The sequence below is a fragment of the Microtus pennsylvanicus genome, chromosome 13, assembly GCF_037038515.1.
Source record: "Microtus pennsylvanicus isolate mMicPen1 chromosome 13, mMicPen1.hap1, whole genome shotgun sequence".
NCBI lineage: Eukaryota > Metazoa > Chordata > Mammalia > Rodentia > Cricetidae > Microtus > Microtus pennsylvanicus.
Window position 1 is genome coordinate 77,375,265 of NC_134591.1, and position 15,661 is coordinate 77,390,925.

A 15,661-nucleotide genomic window follows, 5' to 3' on the forward strand; every position below is an offset into this window, starting at 1 on the left:
TTGGTTCTGAATGCTTCTCTAGCCACACACAATATTCTAAGGCCTGAGGACACTTTATTAATAGAAACAAATACTCCGCCTCCCAGGCTGGAGTGAGGGTGAGCAGACAAAGGAGCATGTAAATAAGCAGGCACACTGCTGGAGGATGAGGCAGGGGCTGTGCATAAAGGAGAGCGTGATGGCGTAGGGAAGCGCAGTCAAATAACGAGGTCAGTGCAGGATATTCCTGCAAAGGTGTCAAAACCACAGAGATAATGTCCAGAACAAGGAACTGGCGCTAACAAGTGTTCTTGTGCTTTTATTATTCATTTATCTTTGAGATAGGGTCTCACTGTGTAGCCCTGGATGTCCTGGAACTCTCTATGTAGAACAGGCTGGCTTCAAACTCAGAGACCCATCTGCCTCTACCTCCTGAGTGCTGAGATGGGTGTGCATCACAATGCCCGTTCCTGTGCCTTTAAAGGAACAAGGAGGCTGGAGGGGAACAGTACAGTCACAGGACTGTTGAGTGAAGAGCCCGCAGGCTGGCTGGACTCTGGCTGCTCTGTTGAGCAGAGTGGGGAGGGAGGTAGTTAACTCTCAGGCTCTGTCAGCAACACAGAACAGCACTAGAGGAAGTCACGGATAGGGGTCAGGTTTCTCTATTTTGAAAGCAGAGCTGACAGGATTCATTGTGGGTTGAGAGGTCCCAGAACTATGTCTGTGGGATGAAGCTCTAACTCAGCAGAGCAGAGTTCTGGTCTGCTTCCATTTTGCTTGGGATGGGTAGAAAACAATTATGCTAATAACAGAGGCAGCAGGGGATGAGTGAGAAACCCCATCACCCATGATTGACTGAATGAGGGACAACTGTCACCAGGAGAGTCTTGGGATCCTGCTGCGGCAGCAAGAGACAAGGTGGTATAGCAGCAGTTACAGCTAAGGAAGCAGAGGCAGCAGCCAGTGAAGGGGTCAAGGTCCTGCTCCTGGCATCTTTGGGCCAGCACCAGGGACACCTCCACATAAGACCTGGAAGAGGCTGCAGCCCAGCTGTGATATGGGCTCTTCTGTTTTGTTTTACCTTGTTCTTAGCTGCTCTAAACTGTTCTAGAAAGAAGGGAGCTCCACACTACACCTGACTCTGGGTATCACAGCTGCTAATCTGCAGGTCTTTCTAAACTGAGAGCAATGGGGTCCAGGTGCTCATCCTTTAAGGCCGTTGTGAAAGATCAATGGAATTTATTCAGAACCTGAAAGCTACTAAATGACAGCCCAAGTGCAGAAGAATCCTAAAAACGTACACCACAGGCTGAGGAAACGCAGCGTGGGTGAGCAAGACAACGGCACAGAACCTTTCTAGCATGGGCAGTGTCATTAAAACAAGAATGTGGCTTAATTCCATGGTTTACACTTTGACATAAATACAGTATAAATGGACAGTCGTGGGGAAGTGGCAGTTTGTGACTTCACAGCCACAGACCCACAGACTGTATCAGAAAGGAAAGGGTAGGTCCGCAGTGAAGTGCTGGCTTTTGTGTCGTGTGGAAGTGGTTCTCGCATTTTCAGGGATGAAGTGCCCGTTGCTTTGGTTTCCACCGCTGTAGTAACTATTGCGGGTGCGGCTACTGGAGACATGACAAACTAGACAAGGAGGGTGTATGCTCCCTAAGGCCTGCAGTAGAGAGACATTCTTTCCCCTCACAGGCTTAGCCCTGCAGACAGCTTTGGGGCCATGTCAACTGGTCACAAGTTACATGACAAGTCTGTATGAAGTTTATTCTGAACACTAGTGACATGGCCTGATCACCTGCTTCCATCTCACTATGCCAAGACGCTATGAAAGGTGTCACCTGATGCCAAGCAGGAAGTGTTCTCTCGGCCACTGAGGACCATGGATCCTGTTTATACTCACCGAGATCTATGCTGCCTCCACATCCCCTGATTCTTGCCTCTGGCCTTTCTGTGCCTATTGATAACCACCTGCTTTGGGGACTTTACTCCCTTCCTCAATGTTAAAACTGAAAGAATAATCCTCCTAGGCAGCCTGATGCTCAGTGGGTAAGAATATTTGTCACCAAGTCTAACCTGAGTTTCATCCCCAGAGCTTTGTCCTCCACCTGCGAGCTTTGGCATACCATCCCATTCCTTACAAAATAAATAAGAAATGGAATTCTTCTATTTGGACCCAAACTGTATAATGTGACCGGGCGAGGGACAGGCGAGGGTTGCGCGGAGAGGACTGCACTCACTTCAGAACCTGGAAGAGCCCAGGAGTCACAGACGTTGGTCTCATCATTCCAGCTCCACTAATGGTCCCCAGATGAACTTGAGGATAATACACCGTCCGAAGAGCTAGTCGGGAAGACTGCAACCTCGTCTTAATGACTTCGAGTGGACATGTGAAAATAGCACCAACTGTGCCCCCGCACCTGCAGGATGGAAGACACAGGAGATCAGGAGGGCAACACGAGTCTGCAGAAAATGCGGTCGCTATTTAGCTTTTTCCTCTTTAAGACAAAGTGCCTGCATTCATTTAATACAACTTACAAGCCAGATGGTGGTGGCGCACTCCTTTAATCCCAGCATTTGGGAGGCAGGGGCAGGCAGACCTCTGTGAGTTCAAGGCCAGCCTGGTCTACAAAGAAACCCTGTCTCAAAAAGTTAAAAAAAAAATTAGCTCGGTTTCCAGAACCAAAGAGAATCACTTGAGAGTGATCCGTGAACGCAGATGCCACCTGACCACTCGCAACAGTCTGATGCCATCCCTCTGTATCTCCACACAGTATTCAACCAACTTCCACTGTTGGATGTTCATCCAGTCTCACCACGAGACTCACCATGAATAGTCTAAAATACAGATCTCTGCACATTCAAGCCAAATACGCAGACCGCATTAGTTTGAAAACCTATGTTCATTACAGCCCAGACTTTCTAACATGGACACTACTGAACACTACAGCATACTTTCAACCAGTGAACGCCTGTCTCCTCCACTGTACAAACGGTGGGCACACACTGTTTCCTAGTTACCGTCTCTCCGGGTCATTCCTCTAAACTTCAGTTCTGTCCTTCACAGCATGCTGATAGCAAGAAATTTCTTGAATTACTTTTAAACTTTTTTTTTTTTGTACAAGAATTGAACCTAGGCACATGCCAGGCTAGATGCTCTACCACTGAGCTACAATCTCAAACTTTTTTTTTTTTATTTCAAGACAAAGTCTCCCTAAATTGCCCAGTTTGCAATTCTCCTGCCTCGGTTCCCTGAGAAGCTAGATCACAGGTGTCATCAGCACACCCAGCTTAGACACCTTTCTACAAGACAGCAGCTCACTTCTTTACCCTAACTACCCATTTCCACCTTCTCTTACATAACGCTATCTACAAAACCATGCTGAACAGGCCAGCTATAACAAATGATGTCATGGGCCATCTAAAGTTACCACCCATACATCCAGGGATTTTCCTCCTCGGAAAACATGGCCCTACAGCAGAGCAAACCCAAGTTGGGACCTGGGGTCTGACTCACTTTTGCATCTGTGGCATCAGGACCAAGCAAGTTCACAACGGGCAATTGTTTAGCCGAGGATTATTCAGTTGAGAATTCACGGAGAAAGTCTTTTTATTATTATATCATTAAGTATTATTATTATTACAATTATTGGGACATGTGTGGAGAGGTAAGGGGACAGCTTGCAGGGGTGGGTTCTCTTCTTCCATGTGGATCTGGGGATTGAACTCAGGTCATCACCTTGGCAGCAGGTGCCCACACCCACCAAGCCATCTTGCCAGCCAGAGGGTAGATTTTTAAGCTGTAAATATTTGGGGAAGCGCTAACTCTGCTTCTTACCCGCCATCCCCTTGCCCTAGACTGAGAGAGAACTCCTGGCAGGCTAGCATTTGCAGAATCTTACACCAGACATCTATAGCAGCAACCGACACTTAATATACACCCCCAAAGTGAATAAGGCAAAATCTCCAGGTAGGACTTAAATTAGGGCTGGCAAGCTGGCTCAGCAGTGGACAAAAGTGATTCAACCATGGTGACTTGAGTTTGTTTTTTTTAAAGCTGGTTGGAATGGTTTGAATCTGCCACCCCAGTCCCAGCACCCTACAGTGAAATGGGGGTAGACAGAGGAGAATCAGCCAGAAGCTCACAGACAAAGAGCAGCGAAGAACTAACGAGGCAGCCCCAGCCTCAAACACAAAGTGGAAGGGACTGAAAGATGGCTGAGAGGTTAGGAGCGCTTGATGCTTTTCCAGAGGACCTGAGTTCAGTTCCCAGCTCACAAAGCAGCTTATAAAATCCTTAACTCCAGTCCCAGGGTTTTCAATGCCCTCTTCTGGCTTCCATGGGCACTAGGCACACATACAATGCCCTTACATCCAAGCAGGCAAACACATAAAATAAAAATAAATAAATCTTTAAACTAGTGAAGGAGAGAACCAACTCTTGAGAGGTTGCCCTCTGACCTCAGCAGACACGCAGCTGCACTGGTAGACCTGCACTCCTCCACTGCACAGCACAAGGGCTCACGCTCACAGAGGAAGCCACATCCTGCTTACTCAGCGCTGGACTACTAGTTAAAAGGCTGTTTCGCTGAATGTTGTAGACCACATGGGTAATCCCAGCACTCTGGAGACTGGAAAGGGGGATCGTGAGATTGGGGCTAGCCTACACTACATAGCAAGACCCCGGCTAAGAAAGGGAAAGAAAGGCAAGAAAGAAGGAAGCAAAAAAATATTTTGTGACAAGCATTTAATCCTCCAACAAACGTCTTATGAGGTCAGAACATATGTGCCCCAATTTACCATAAGTATCCTGAATGTTGTGAAACAGAAATGTATATAGGTGAGGGAAGGGGGCAAACAGCTATATCTGGCTATTCAGGTAAACCTGTTTTAAAACTGTGATTACTGCTGGGCGGTGGTGGCGCACACCTTTCTTTAATCCCAGCAGAGGCAGAGGCAGGCGGATCTCCGTGAGTTCGAGACCAGCCTGGTCTACAGAGAGTTCTAGGACAACCAGGGTAAAAAAGAGAAATCCTGTTTTGAAAAAATAAAAACAAATAAACAAAAAAAATCATGATCATAGCATAGAAAAAAAGGGGTATTATCTACTACCAAAAAAAAAAAAAGGAGAAGAAATGAAATGAGGGAAGGAAGGTCAGAGGGAGGCAAGCAGGAAGGGAAGGGGTGGGGCTGGGCTTGCTTGGTGTATACTTGTAAACCAGCATTTGCAAGAGGAAGATTACCAAGCCGGGCGGTATTGGCGCACGCCTTTAATCCCAGCACTCGGGAGGCAGAGGCAGGCGGATCTCTGTGAGTTCGAGACCAGCCTGGTCTACAAGAGCTAGTTCCAGGACAGGCTCCAAAACCACAGAGAAACCCTGTCTCGAAAAACCAAAAAAAAAAAAAAAAAAAAGAGGAAGATTACCATGAGTTCCTCGCCAATTAGGACTACAAAGCAAGATTTTGTCTCAAATCAAACATGAAACAGACAGAGCACTGGAGGGAAACACAACACTGTTACTATTACAAGTGAGTGAGTACTCACTGGGCAAGCCCCAGTTGCTACAATGTGGTCAACTACAGGCCCAAGCCCATCACTCACAAAGGCATTCAAGGTCCTGTGATGGGAACCCAAAAGGAGAAAAGACAGAAAGAATTAGACACCTTCGAGATTTGTTTTATTTTTACTGATATAAGTAAATGAACAAACGTCTGGCTACATCTGGGAGGATTAACTAAGGGGTGGAGACCTGCCTTCCGTGTGGCTAGGACTAGGACCCCATGGAATAAGAGGGGAAACAAGAGTGCCCACTAGCAGGGCTCTCTTTTTTTTCTCTCTGCTTCCTGGCCAGCTTGAAGTTGCTTTGTTCTGCCCACCAGGATGGGGTGAAATCACCACCCCAAATAAACCCTCCGGCCTCTAGGTTGTTTCTGCTCGGTTATTTGTCACAGCAACAAAAAGCCTTGTTTTTTTTGTTTAACACTTGGCCTGGGAACCCTATGGCAGCATCAAGCATTTTCTCTTTCTCTAGTCTACATATTCCTGGGCACAAGGCTAGCAAGGTCCATGAGAGTCTCTCTCTGTCCTCAGAGGCCAACACAACTGGCCCACGGTAGGCAGACACCCATGCCCTTCTCCAGGTGTTGTTGCCTGGGTGAAGGTACAGCCTCCACTTGTAGGAAGCATATGGAACCAGCTAAGTGTCCTCAATCTGCAGTCCAGACCTACTATGGGCTGGGGATAAAGCAGGGACAATAGCAGGAAGACACCCCCCCCCCAGCACTCTGCAGGGCCCATGATTCTTCTTCACACTGATGGGGTGGACCGGGCCTCTGGTTCACGTGAGCATCTTTGGCCAATGTTCAGACATCAGAGTTATATGACGACGGTTTTAGCAGAGGTGGAGAATCAATTATCTGGCTGGATAGGATCATTTAGATCCCTGATCTAAGTCAGTGGTTCTCGACCTCCCTAACACTGTGACCCTTTAACACAATTCCTCATGTTGTGGTGACCCCAAACATAAAATGATTTTGTTGCTACTTTACAACTATAATTTTGCTATTATGAATCATAATGTGAAGCTCTGATATACAGGATATGTGATGTGTGGCCCCATTTGACCCCTCTCCAGGGGATTGTGACCCACAGGTTGAGAACTGCTACCCTAAGGAGTTCTGAGATACCTAAATAGCCACTGGTGTAAAGTAGAGGCTGGACAGCTGGCTCGTTAGCTAAGAGCTCATACCTCTCTTCCAGAGAACCTAACCTTGGTCCCCAGACCCACATCCAGCGGCTCACAACTGCTCTAACTATAGCTCTAGGGGATCTGACACCCTTTTCAAGTCTTCACAGGCACCCACACATCCCTCTTTGTCTATCTGTCTGTGGACGTCTGTCTCCCCCCCCCACACACACACAAACAATTTTTAAAAGGAATGTAGAGGGGCTGGAGAGATGGCTCAGAGGTTAAGAGCATTGCCTGTTCTTCCAAAGGTCCTGAGTTCAATTCTCAGCAACCACACGATGGATCACAACCATCTGTAATGAGGTCTGGTGCCCTCTTCTGGCCTGCAGGCATACACATAGACAGAATGTTGTATACATAATAAATAAATAAATAAATATTTTTTAAAAAAGGAATGTAGAGAGAAAATGTTATTTTACTTACAATCTTTACAATGTAATTTATATTTTATATGTATATCTTATGTGTCTAGAATTAAGGGGGTAATAAAACTACACACATGGCACAGGCGGGGGAGATGGCCCACCATGTAAGATGTTTGCCTCACCAGTAACCCTAGGAATGGGGAGGCAGAGACAGGTGGACCCACAGAGTTCACTGGCCAGACAACGTAGTCAAACTGATGAGCTTCAGCTTCTATGAGAGAGTCTGCCTTTTTGGGGGGAGGAGAGAGGTTTTGAAGATTCTGTCTTTTGGGGGGGGGTTCTGAGACAGGGTTTCCCTGTGTAACAACCTTGGCTGTCCTAGAACTCACTTTGTAGACTAGGCTGGCCTCGATCTTACAGAGATTCGCCTGCCTCTGCCTCCCAAGTGCTGGGATTAGAGGTGTGTGCCACCACTGCCCGGTAGGACTGTCTTACACACACACACACAGGACTGTCTTTTACACACACACACACACACACACTTGCACGTATGCACACATGAACTACATATGGAGAGATGCAAGAACATTTTAATCTTAGGGCCATGCAATCAAAATCTGAGACCACTATTCCAGCCTCGGTTCCTAGCCCAAGCAATTCTGCCTCCACCCCCAGTGACATCTGGCAACGTATGAAGACATTTTTGGTTGTTGAAGAGATGTTATTATTAGCAGGCCAGTATGCTGCTGAACATCCTAAAATGCATAGGACAAAACAATTAATCACACTACCTAAGCTGCAAAACTGCATTCTAGACCAATAAAACGGACAACCCATCTTTGAGGCAGCTGGCATTGCTGGCAGCCTCCCAGCATAGGGTACCCCTCTGTCCTAACCAGATCTGTTTCTTAAGCCATACAGTATGAATGGATCAAGGTCACTTCTAGTTTTAACTCTGACTCACGTAAGCCCATTAACATGATACCATCTACTCGGCCACAGTCTGTTCAGAGAGGAGCATGTGATTTGGGCCCAGATACTCAGCATGAATTCTCTTGGAGCAATGACTGGTTTAGAGATGGGTGTATCTCCAAGTTGGCCCCATAAAGAAACTGGTGGGAGAGACAGAGGAACCGCATGCAGATGAGAGAACCAAGCATGCACCACTGGGAGGCAGAGCAGTCAGGGCTCCACAGAGGCCGGAGCAGTTTCCGCAAGCCCTCTCCCGAGCTTGTGCCCCTCTGGAACTCAGGTGTATGGTCCAGGAGTTAACCAGTGCAGAGTGGGTTTCCTATTGCTCACAGCTACAATCCCTAAACTTACACTTCATGTTTGGAGAAAGCTCATAGGTAGGACGTGACTACTGTAGACAGCGTTCAAAGGGCAGTCAGTACTCCTGTGGAGGAGGCGGCATTTCCAATGGCTACAAGGAAACTTCCTGGACGTTAATTTAATTTCTCTCCCAGGGTAAGTTTGCACTGGTTACTATAATGCCAAAGTCCAGTAAAATTCTCTGGAATGTTCCACTCAGAGCAAACATGGAAGGGTTTGAGGAGAGCAACAGAACGGCCCTGAATGACTACCACTTCGAGTCCTTCCCACCACCTGTCCCCATATATATATATATATATATATATATATATATATATATATATATATATATTATGCCTACAATATTCTGTCTGTGTGTATGTCTGCAGGCCAGAAGAGGGCACCAGACCTCATTACAGATGGTTGTGAGCCACCATGTGGTTGCCAGGAATTGAACTCAGGACCTTTGGAAGAACAGGCAATGCTCTTAACCACTGAGCTGTCTCTCCAGCCCCCCACCTGTCCCCTTTTACATCAGCACCTGCTTCTCGGCATTTCTCTACTTTCTCTCCTCCTCCCTTTTATAGTTGAAGTAGCATTTATCACACAAAGGCACATTTAACCTTTATCTTTTTATATCCACATGGCCCTTAATTTCCCACACACCTCTCCTCCAGTGTGGGGTAGAACAACTACTACAAAATGGACACTGAAGTTTTCAGCTATTTTTATGAGGTTACAAAGTTACATAAAAAATTTAAATGATGTAGATAAATTAACTTTCACCTCAGAATTTCAAATAGTCAGAAAGAAATTAAACAAGTTTCCAGTAAAATATTCTGTTTCCTGAGTATATACCCACTCACCTTAGGCACTAACGTCAAGGCCAATGTGCTTTTTACAAAAAAAAAAAAAAAGTTTTACCTTTAAAATATTACATTTAGTGTGTATGTGTTTGTGTGCGCACACACGCACACTACAGTGCTCGTGTGGCGATCGGTTAGATCTCTCCTTCCACCATATGGGTCCCAGACACTGAACACAGGCTGTCAGGTTTGGTGTCAAGTGCCTTCACCAGCACAGCCATTTCGGTGGCCCATAGACTTTTATTACATTTATTTCTTCAATGTGGGGTGGGTGGGTGTGTTGGTGCGCATGTGTGGATGCCAGCACACAACTCACAATTCTCTCCTTCTGCCACATGTGTCTCTGGGATTGAACTCCAGCTGCCAGGCTTGGCAGGAAGTCCTTTGGCCACTGAGCCATCTCTCAAGTCCTAATGGGCTATTTATTATAAAAATCACTACCAACTAGTGGTAAACTGATTTCCATGGTCATGGACTATACACGGTACAAAATGGGCTCTACCAACAAACTACCAACAGGAACTCTGCAAGCCTTCTAATCCTTGGCAATTCAATAATTTTTCCTCTTTTCTGCTACTTGAAATACATTAGTTGCTTTTCATGAACTATCACATTCTGGAAAGTTTATGTGAATATCAGACATAAAGCTTATGAGATGTCAGTTATGTAAGTTGCGTATTATTTCATTAAAGCAAAACCAATTTTGGATGCCACTGGTTCTCCTTTAGGATATACATCCTCTATTCCATCTCATTTGGAAAGAAAAATTATTTAAATAGCTCCCCGAAGCTTGGAGAGATGGCTCAGTACTCGCTTTTTCTTGCAGAGGACACAGGCTCAGTTGCCAGAACTGACATGGTGGATACAATATCCTCCTGTGGCCTCAGAGGGCACCAGGCATGCACATGGTGCACATACATACAGGCAAGCAAAACACTCATATACATAAAATAAAATAAATAAATTTTAAGGGGGAAAAAAGCATCCCAAATGAAGATGAATCATTTCTTTCACAAGAAATGTGAAAATAAAGAAATCTAAATTAACATTACCTTGTACCAATATAGCTTCAGCAAATACTAATGAGTAACTCAGCAATAAAGTACTGTTTTTCTCTATTTAGGACAATTCAGACCACATCAATCTACATCCGAGTTAAGACAGTCAATTCTTTAATACTGACTGGCAGTTGTAACCTGCCTGTCACCTACACTTGGAATGGTCTAGTGAAGGAAGTTTATGGTACTTACAAAAAACTTCCATTCTTAGCGAGGCAGTGGTGGCACACATATTAATCCCAGCATTCGGGAGGCAGAGGCAGACGGATCTCTGTGAGTTTGAGGCCAGTCTGGTCTACAGAGTGAGTTCAAGGACAGCCAAAACAACACAGAGAAACCCTGTCTTGAAAAATAAATATACAAAAAGAAACTTCCATCTTATTGGGCATTTCCCATCAAAAACAAACAAGCAAAAAACCCAAAACCCTTTCATAGCTACAACTATAGTAGATAAATTAAAGTCAATTTATATTCATAAATAGTATATATATCTTGATAAAAAGTATTAGTCATTATATTTGTTTAATCAAAATTCCTGTAAGAATGTGCTATTGTTTGTTTGGTTTATATGGGTTGGTGGCTCCAGCTGAGGACATGCGTATGCTAGCAACGCTTCACACTGAGCTACAGCCTTGGACCTCAGGAAAAATTTGGATGGTCTATACACTGAACCCCTAGATAGTGGAACAGTCATTCCTGTAATGCTTCCACATAATCAAGATTAAGTTGGCAAAGTGCCAGAGTATACCTGTCAGCCATGGCCAGTGATCTGTTGGAAGACAGTAAATTCTGAAACTATCTATGGGCTACCAGATCTACATATTCCCATCAATATTTCCTTTGTAGCATGTTGGGGATTAAATAAAAAACCTGGGGTCACAGTCATACTAAACATACACTCTACTAATAAAGTATCTCCGGTCCCTATTTAAAAATATTTTAAAGGTCATGTAACTGTTTATTATTACAAAATGCGCACACACATACACACACAATCAATCTAAATCTACAGCTTAAATCCAGCTGTACCATGCAGATCGAATACCACCCCCACAGAGGCATGGCAGGCAAAGGACCTCACTAAGACTAAGACGACACAAGCCCCCCAGGCCCTTGAAGGCAAATCAGGTCTTCCAAGGAAGGGCTACTTGAGAGCACTCTGGCCATTTTTTTGATGGAGTGGTGTAAGTCACAGAAAGAAACAGTAGACTATATTTGTTCGAGTAATGCCTGAGTACTACTCTCTTGCTTTGACAGCACTAGAGGGTCTTTTAACACCAAGAATGAAGCTCAGTCGTGCACAAGCAACTCACACTAAGAGGCAAACTGAAAATGCTGAGACCAAATGTCCTAAAAATATTTTAGTTTGGGGCTGGAGAGATGGCTCTTCCAGAGGACCCAGGCTGAATGACCAGTACCCACATGGCAGCTCACAACAATTTGTAACCTCAGTTCTAGAGGATCAGATGCCCTCTTCTAGTCTGATTGGCATAGGGCATGCATGTGATACACAGACATACATGTAGACAAAATACCCATACACATAAAATCTACAAATATTGACTCAGCAGCTGTTTCTTCACTAATTTAGTCAAAGGAAATAGATCTTGTCCACAGGTAAGGATGTGATTTATAATGGATGTGAAGGAAGAAAAAGCGAGGATTAGAAAGACGTCGTCAGTGTAAGAAGGCGCTCACTGTAAATTAAGCCAACATCTTCACTGATCCCCACTCACAGGCCTCAGAAACAGAACTCGCACTGAATATTAAAACAGACATTAATGATAAACTGTACTCAAAATACACTACCACGATCATTCAATACATCACTAAGAAAGCAAAGTGGAGAACTGGGGTAACACGGCTCATGCCTTGTAATCCTAGTGTTTGGAAGACTGAGGCAGGATTGCGGGGAGTTTGAGGCTCACCTGGACATAAAGGACACAGTCCTGTGCAGAAGTGAGTATGGAAGCCACTGGGAACCTCTGCCAAACTGCATTTCCAGATGTTGGGTCTGTGGTGGTCTTTCTTCTCAAAGGACAATGTGCTATTCTGAAAACCTGACTATTGCATGTTAATTCAGGACTACTTTCTCCTTTGGCAATAACCGCTGGGAATAATAGAGAAACTTGGCTCTTCAAGAAAAAAAAATTATAGATCACAAACTATTTTGATGCAGCCTTCATGTTTCCAGGATCTAAAATTAATTTTCAATGGTTATATTAAATTGATAAGCCTGTCATAGCGAGTTAAAAATCTCTGGAAATTACCAGGACCTGGTGGCATGCATCTTTAATTCCAGTGTTTGTGAGGCAGAAGTGGAGACAGAGAATCTCTGTGAATTCTAGATCTTGTCTCAAAAACAAATAGTTTGTACTATTATTAATCTGGGATAGCATTAAATCTGTCTGAGAATACAGCCATCAATGACTAGCCAATAAACAAGAGAAACAACAGATTTTAAAAGCAAGACCCCTGACTTTTCACAGGCATTGAACTTAGCTCCCTGGAAAGAGGCCAGCTTAGCAACAGAGGGAAATGTTCTGAGGACCCCTGGGTTGACAACTTCTAACTACAGCCTGTGCCCTGTTCATTATATTCAACTCCTTTCATGCTCTACCTTAAAAGGGACAGAAGTATTTTAGGCTAAAATCCAATTAGCAGCTCTGCAAACAATCTTTTGAAGGTTCATTTCTTATCTGCAAACACAGAGATCTCAAACTGCTAATGAAGCAACTAGAGCTTATTAAACACCACGGCTTCAGGCACAGCGCTAATCAACTCCCTACACCTTAATGAGTCCTGGAAGCTGCCCTGCGCTGCCCACTGCAGTATTCTCTGTCAGGAAAGAAAAGGCTGGCAGCCAGAGGGCACTGTGAAGTGTTTACAGGGAGATTCATCCAGACAAGGCCATCAACTATAGTGGGTCACAATACAGGGCACTCTGGAACTCCTCCAGTTAAGAGCATGAACACAATGTTAAGAGCCCACCTCAGTAAAAATAGCACGAAAGGAAAAAAAAGCTCATTCATCATAAACTCGTTTTTAAAAAATTCTCTTGCCTTTAAAAATATGCCTAAAGTGTTTTTAAATTCCCAGGTTTGACAAATTTATATGAAGTGGTCGCCTTTAAGGGAGCCTTCTGGGTGTCACTCTCAAAGGTAGGATCAGTGCAGACATGGATGAGAGGAATAACACGGTGACAGAAATAAAATGAGTAAGAAATCCTTCCTGTGGAAGCACAATCAAAGCTACCTGTCCGGAGAAAACAACTGCTGGCCATAGTAAAAGTACAAAGGCGTCAGAAACGATGGGAGCATCGTGGTTATTTTCCGGGGAATTATTCAGCACTTGTTTAGTATAAGGAACTGTTTGGGTAATACATAGTCCAGACCACAGCTAAAGTGCTCAGGATGAACCCTGAAGGTTATGTAAAGCACCCTATACTTAAAACTGGGCTAGGCCAAGGAGCTCAACACCCCAGGGCTGGGGAACGTAACTTCATAGAGAGTTTGCATAGCATGCACAAAGTCCTGGATTTCATACTTAGCACCACATAAAATCCAGGCTCACTGGGCCACACCAGTGACCCCAACATCTTTCTTGTGGAGGAGGCAGGAGGATCATCCTCAGCTACAAGACATGAGAGCGTTTCTCAAAAAAAAAAAAAAAACCCTCAAAACACCAGCACCAAAAGGCTCCCATGCCAGTAGCCGCTATGACAAAAGGGGAAAAAAATGAACAAATATTAAAAAAATAATTTAACTTCTGTTTTTTTTTCTTTTGGAGGGGGAAAATTCAACTCCTATTCGTATCCACATACCATAATGTGTCCCTACATCGAAAAGCACTGAAGGTGCTTAAAGACCGACTAGCACAGACAAACCTTCCGAGGTCCCCATTTTCCCTCCCACGTGGTGCAGGCCAGCATCCGTTCCCCCGCACTCCGCAGGCCACCGCTGCCTTGCGACACCTGCTCGCAGCCCTCTGACCGAGCGCAGTACCTCCTGCGCTCCCCAGGCTCTCCAACGTCCGCACCTCCGAAGCGGTGAGTGACTGCAGCGTAGCCAGCGACAAGCAGGGGGCTGGAGCCACAGGGGCTAGAAGCGCTCGCCCCTGGTGACAGTCACACCAGCCAGGAATTGTTTTAAGGAGAGAGGCGGTCGGCGGGTGGGGGATGGGAGCGCGGACGCGCCGGGTGGCGACCGCGACCGTGGGGAGACCGAAGTCCCAACCCTCCCGGGCCGCCAGCCCTCGCTTCACCCCGGGCCGCGGCGGGTGGGGGAACGCGGCAACGCCGGGGCGGAGGAGAGCACGGCTCGGGCCCGAGGCTCACCCGCCGGCGAAGAGATGAAGCAGCGTGTTCTCCTTCTGCTGAGCGCCCGTCGCCATGGCCGCGCCGGCTCCGCGGCCCGCCGCAGCCCGCCGCAGCCGCTCGAGGGACGCCTCGAGGTCTCGGGCTCCGCTGGCCTCGCTGCCTTCCCTCAGGCAGCCGCCGACGCTCCCATGCGCGAGCTCGCGCGCGGGAGGCCCAGGCGCCCGGCTCCCTCCGCGGCGTGGCGCCTGGCCAGTCAGCGGCCTCGGCGGCGCTTCCCAGCCGCTAGCCAGAGCCCGGCGCGCGGCCGTCACGTGGCGGAGGCTGGGCCGTGACGTCACGGGGCGGGACGCGGCGCGGCGGGGGTGTGGGCCCGCATCCCGTGTGCCTATTGGACGACAGGTGGATGTGGGGCGTGGCGATCGTGCAGACGCGGGGCGGGGTCGGTCCCGGGAGGTTGGCCGTGCGAGGCTGGCCAGGCTTGCGAGTGGATGGCGTGAAAACCTGCCCAGGCGGCTTGGTCATTGTAACCAGGCCTCATGCTCCCGGTCTCTCCTTAAAAAAAAAAAATAGAAAAGAAAAAGAAATGGAGTGAGGGAGGGGAAGGAGAGAGGAAAGAAAAGGGAGAGAGAGAGAGAGAAGTTTATGTGTTTGTGATTTGTCTTGAGATAGTCTTACTGTGCAGCCCTGAATAGCCTGGAATTTGTCATGTAGACCAGGCTAGCCTCGAACTCACGTTTGATCTGCCTACCTCTGCCTCCTGAGTACAGGAATTAAAAAATGTGTGCCACCAGGCTTGGCATATGTTTGTTTTATTGTTGTTGTTGTTGTTTTAAGACATGGCCTCACTATGAAGCCCTGGTTGACCTGGAACTTTCTATGTAGACCAAGTGACCTCGGAGTCACATCGATCCACCTACCTCTGCCTTTCCAGTACTGAGATTAAAGGCATGTGGGTGCACACCTTTAATCCCAGCACTCAGGAGGCAGAGGCGGGAGGATCTCTGTG

General features: G+C 46.4%; 1 protein-coding gene across 1 annotated transcript in view; it reads right to left on the reverse strand.

Moving 5' to 3' along the window:
- The window catches only part of Slc25a33 (solute carrier family 25 member 33), a 29,491-nt gene extending 14,524 nt beyond the window's left edge, over window positions 1–14,967 (reverse strand). Inside the window, exons 1-2 of the mRNA XM_075945391.1 lie at window positions 14,674–14,967; window positions 2,229–2,408 (exon numbers count right to left, since the gene is read on the reverse strand). Of these exons, the coding sequence (XP_075801506.1) occupies window positions 2,229–2,408; window positions 14,674–14,729 (236 nt within the window). The 5' untranslated portion in view covers window positions 14,730–14,967. The remainder of the gene's footprint in view (window positions 1–2,228; window positions 2,409–14,673) is intronic.
- Window positions 14,968–15,661: the final 694 nt, after the last annotated feature.